This window comes from Triticum dicoccoides, unplaced genomic scaffold (assembly GCF_002162155.2).
Source record: "Triticum dicoccoides isolate Atlit2015 ecotype Zavitan unplaced genomic scaffold, WEW_v2.0 scaffold132412, whole genome shotgun sequence".
Taxonomy (NCBI): Eukaryota; Viridiplantae; Streptophyta; class Magnoliopsida; order Poales; family Poaceae; genus Triticum; species Triticum dicoccoides.
This window is the reverse complement of record NW_021193436.1, coordinates 1-1,925: the sequence shown is the minus strand read 5'-3', so window position 1 is coordinate 1,925 and position 1,925 is coordinate 1. Positions and strand designations below refer to the sequence as shown.

The 1,925-nt window shown below is 45.5% G+C and overlaps 1 protein-coding gene across 1 annotated transcript; it reads right to left on the bottom strand.

Moving 5' to 3' along the window:
- Window positions 1-42: 42 nt before the first annotated feature.
- On the bottom strand, window positions 43-1,891 carry LOC119343551 (esterase PIR7B-like). The gene is made up of 3 exons (XM_037614458.1): window positions 1,475-1,891; window positions 538-678; window positions 43-415 (listed from the first exon to the last, which is right to left on the bottom strand). The coding sequence occupies exons 1-3, from the start codon at window positions 1,868-1,870 to the stop codon at window positions 125-127; spliced, it is 828 nt and encodes a 275-aa protein (XP_037470355.1). The 5' UTR covers window positions 1,871-1,891; the 3' UTR covers window positions 43-124.
- Between the last annotated feature and the right edge of the window lie 34 nt (window positions 1,892-1,925).

Genomic DNA, 1,925 nt, shown 5'->3' with positions numbered 1-1,925 from the left:
GAACCACATCTCTAGAGATTTATATCATACCCACATCAAATGTATATCATAAACACATCTCTAGAGATTTAATTACATACGTGATACATGAATTTATTTCAAACAACATTTCTGTTCCAATTTGCTAAATATTGAAGTTGTTGGCTATCTTGACCAGGACATCACATAGCTCCTTGGGCTTGGAGCTCATGATGGCGTGGTCAGCTCCTGCAATCTCCTCGACTTCCGTTCCAGGGCTCAGAACCACCATCCAGCGTTGCATCTCCTCAGTGCTGGAAACATCTGCCTTGGCAACCACGTATAGCTTCTTCACCGACCCATAGTTGCGTTCGGTGAGCAGCCCTGCGTCCTTCATCACTGGATCATCCACGAATTGGTTTCCAGGCCTCACCAACATTTTTGCCAGGGCCAAATCCTGCAACAACATTGTTGAATTGAATCGCATTATGTGCCAATGCAATACTCGGTTGTTCTGAAGTGGGTAAGGAGGTTAGTATATTATAAGAGATCAAGAGGATGTTAAGCTGTCCTATGCACCTCAGGTGGACTTTGCTGGTAACCCTTGTGAGCTAAGAAGTCTGGGCCCACTATGATTGCAACACCTACACCCTGGTTGTTGTTGATTGCCAGCATCTCGCAGTCCATGAGCAGTCCTTCCGATGATGCTCTTCTCATGAACTAATCACATCCCATCACAAGTTAAGATAAAAAGTAGCATTAATATTGGAATTATCAAAGTTAGAGACCACGGTTTATAACGTACTCCTTCCAACAACAAAAAGCAGATATATATAACTTTCATCCAAACATATAAATTTCCTACGAGTAGTAGAGTACTGTTTTGAATATTATTATCGGATAATAGAAAATCATGCATAGCTATTCATTTCGGAAGATATATTCATCATGTTGTAATTTTATCGAGTACTATACAGTTACATAATGTAACTGTAACAACTAGTTGTGAAAGTTACATATTCAAATCATATAAAATATTGAGGTCCCTTGCATCGGAATTTATTGAAGTAGCCTCTATATAATGTTTTTTTTGCGGGTAGCCTCTATATAAGGTTGATGCAGCTTCTATACAATGATTTTTTTTGAGGGAGCCTCTATACAATGTTAGATATTGTATAGATGTTCCGTCAATTAATTCGGATTGTAGAAAGTATATTATATAACTTGTAGAAGTGCATGTGCTAGCCAATGCAACCAAAAGACCGATCTGATGGAAGAGACTAGGCTGCACATTATACGTCAACATTCCCCTCACGTGTGGCTCCCTCAAGCCTAAACGTGGACTAAAAATGGGCTGCAATTTACTTGCCTTAGCTGGGTCTTGAACTCAAGACCTCTTGGCTCTGTGTGATGTGATAAGTCTTCTCTATTTTCTTTTCGCATATACACGGCAGTGAAATACAGAGCGAAAGTTTGAGTCAACGGAGAATAAGAAACCCTTGAACAATTGACATACCTCCTCGGTTGTGACGCCCATGTGCTTGCCAACGCACGGCATCGCGGCTGCCACGAACACGGCCGTGGCGACCTTGCCGGGGAACCTCTCCATCGTTAGCGCGATGCTGAGGCCGCCGTGGCTGTGCCCGACAAGGATCAGCCTCTCGCTGCCACCCTCGGGAGCTGCGGCCACCACGTCGAGCAGCGGCCGAGAGTACTCTTCGAACGAGTGCACCTCGTCGATGCGCGCTGGGTGGGCGCCGGACGCGGCGAGGTCGACTGCCGTGACGCGGTGCCCCGCGGCCTCGAGCGCCACGATCACCTTGTACCAGCACCACGCCCCGTGGCAGAGGCCGTGAACCAGGACGAAATGGTTCCTCACGCTGTTGCTGTTGCTGCTCTGGATCCTCTCCATTTCTTGTGTAAAATTTGTTTTGTTTTGTGTTGGATGTTGGTTGCCGCGCGCATGG

What these genes read in the sequence shown, in the direction of transcription:
- LOC119343551 (XM_037614458.1), bottom strand. Translation starts at nt 1,870, where the DNA reads ATGGAGAGGATCCAGAGCAGCAACAGCAACAGCGTGAGGAACCATTTC. An exon ending in TGGGCGTCACAACCGAGGAG is followed by an intron (nt 679 to 1,474) that starts GTATGTCAATTG and finishes GGATGTGATTAG; the next exon opens with TTCATGAGAAGAGCATCATC. An exon ending in ACCAGCAAAGTCCACCTGAG is followed by an intron (nt 416 to 537) that starts GTGCATAGGACA and finishes ATGTTGTTGCAG; the next exon opens with GATTTGGCCCTGGCAAAAAT.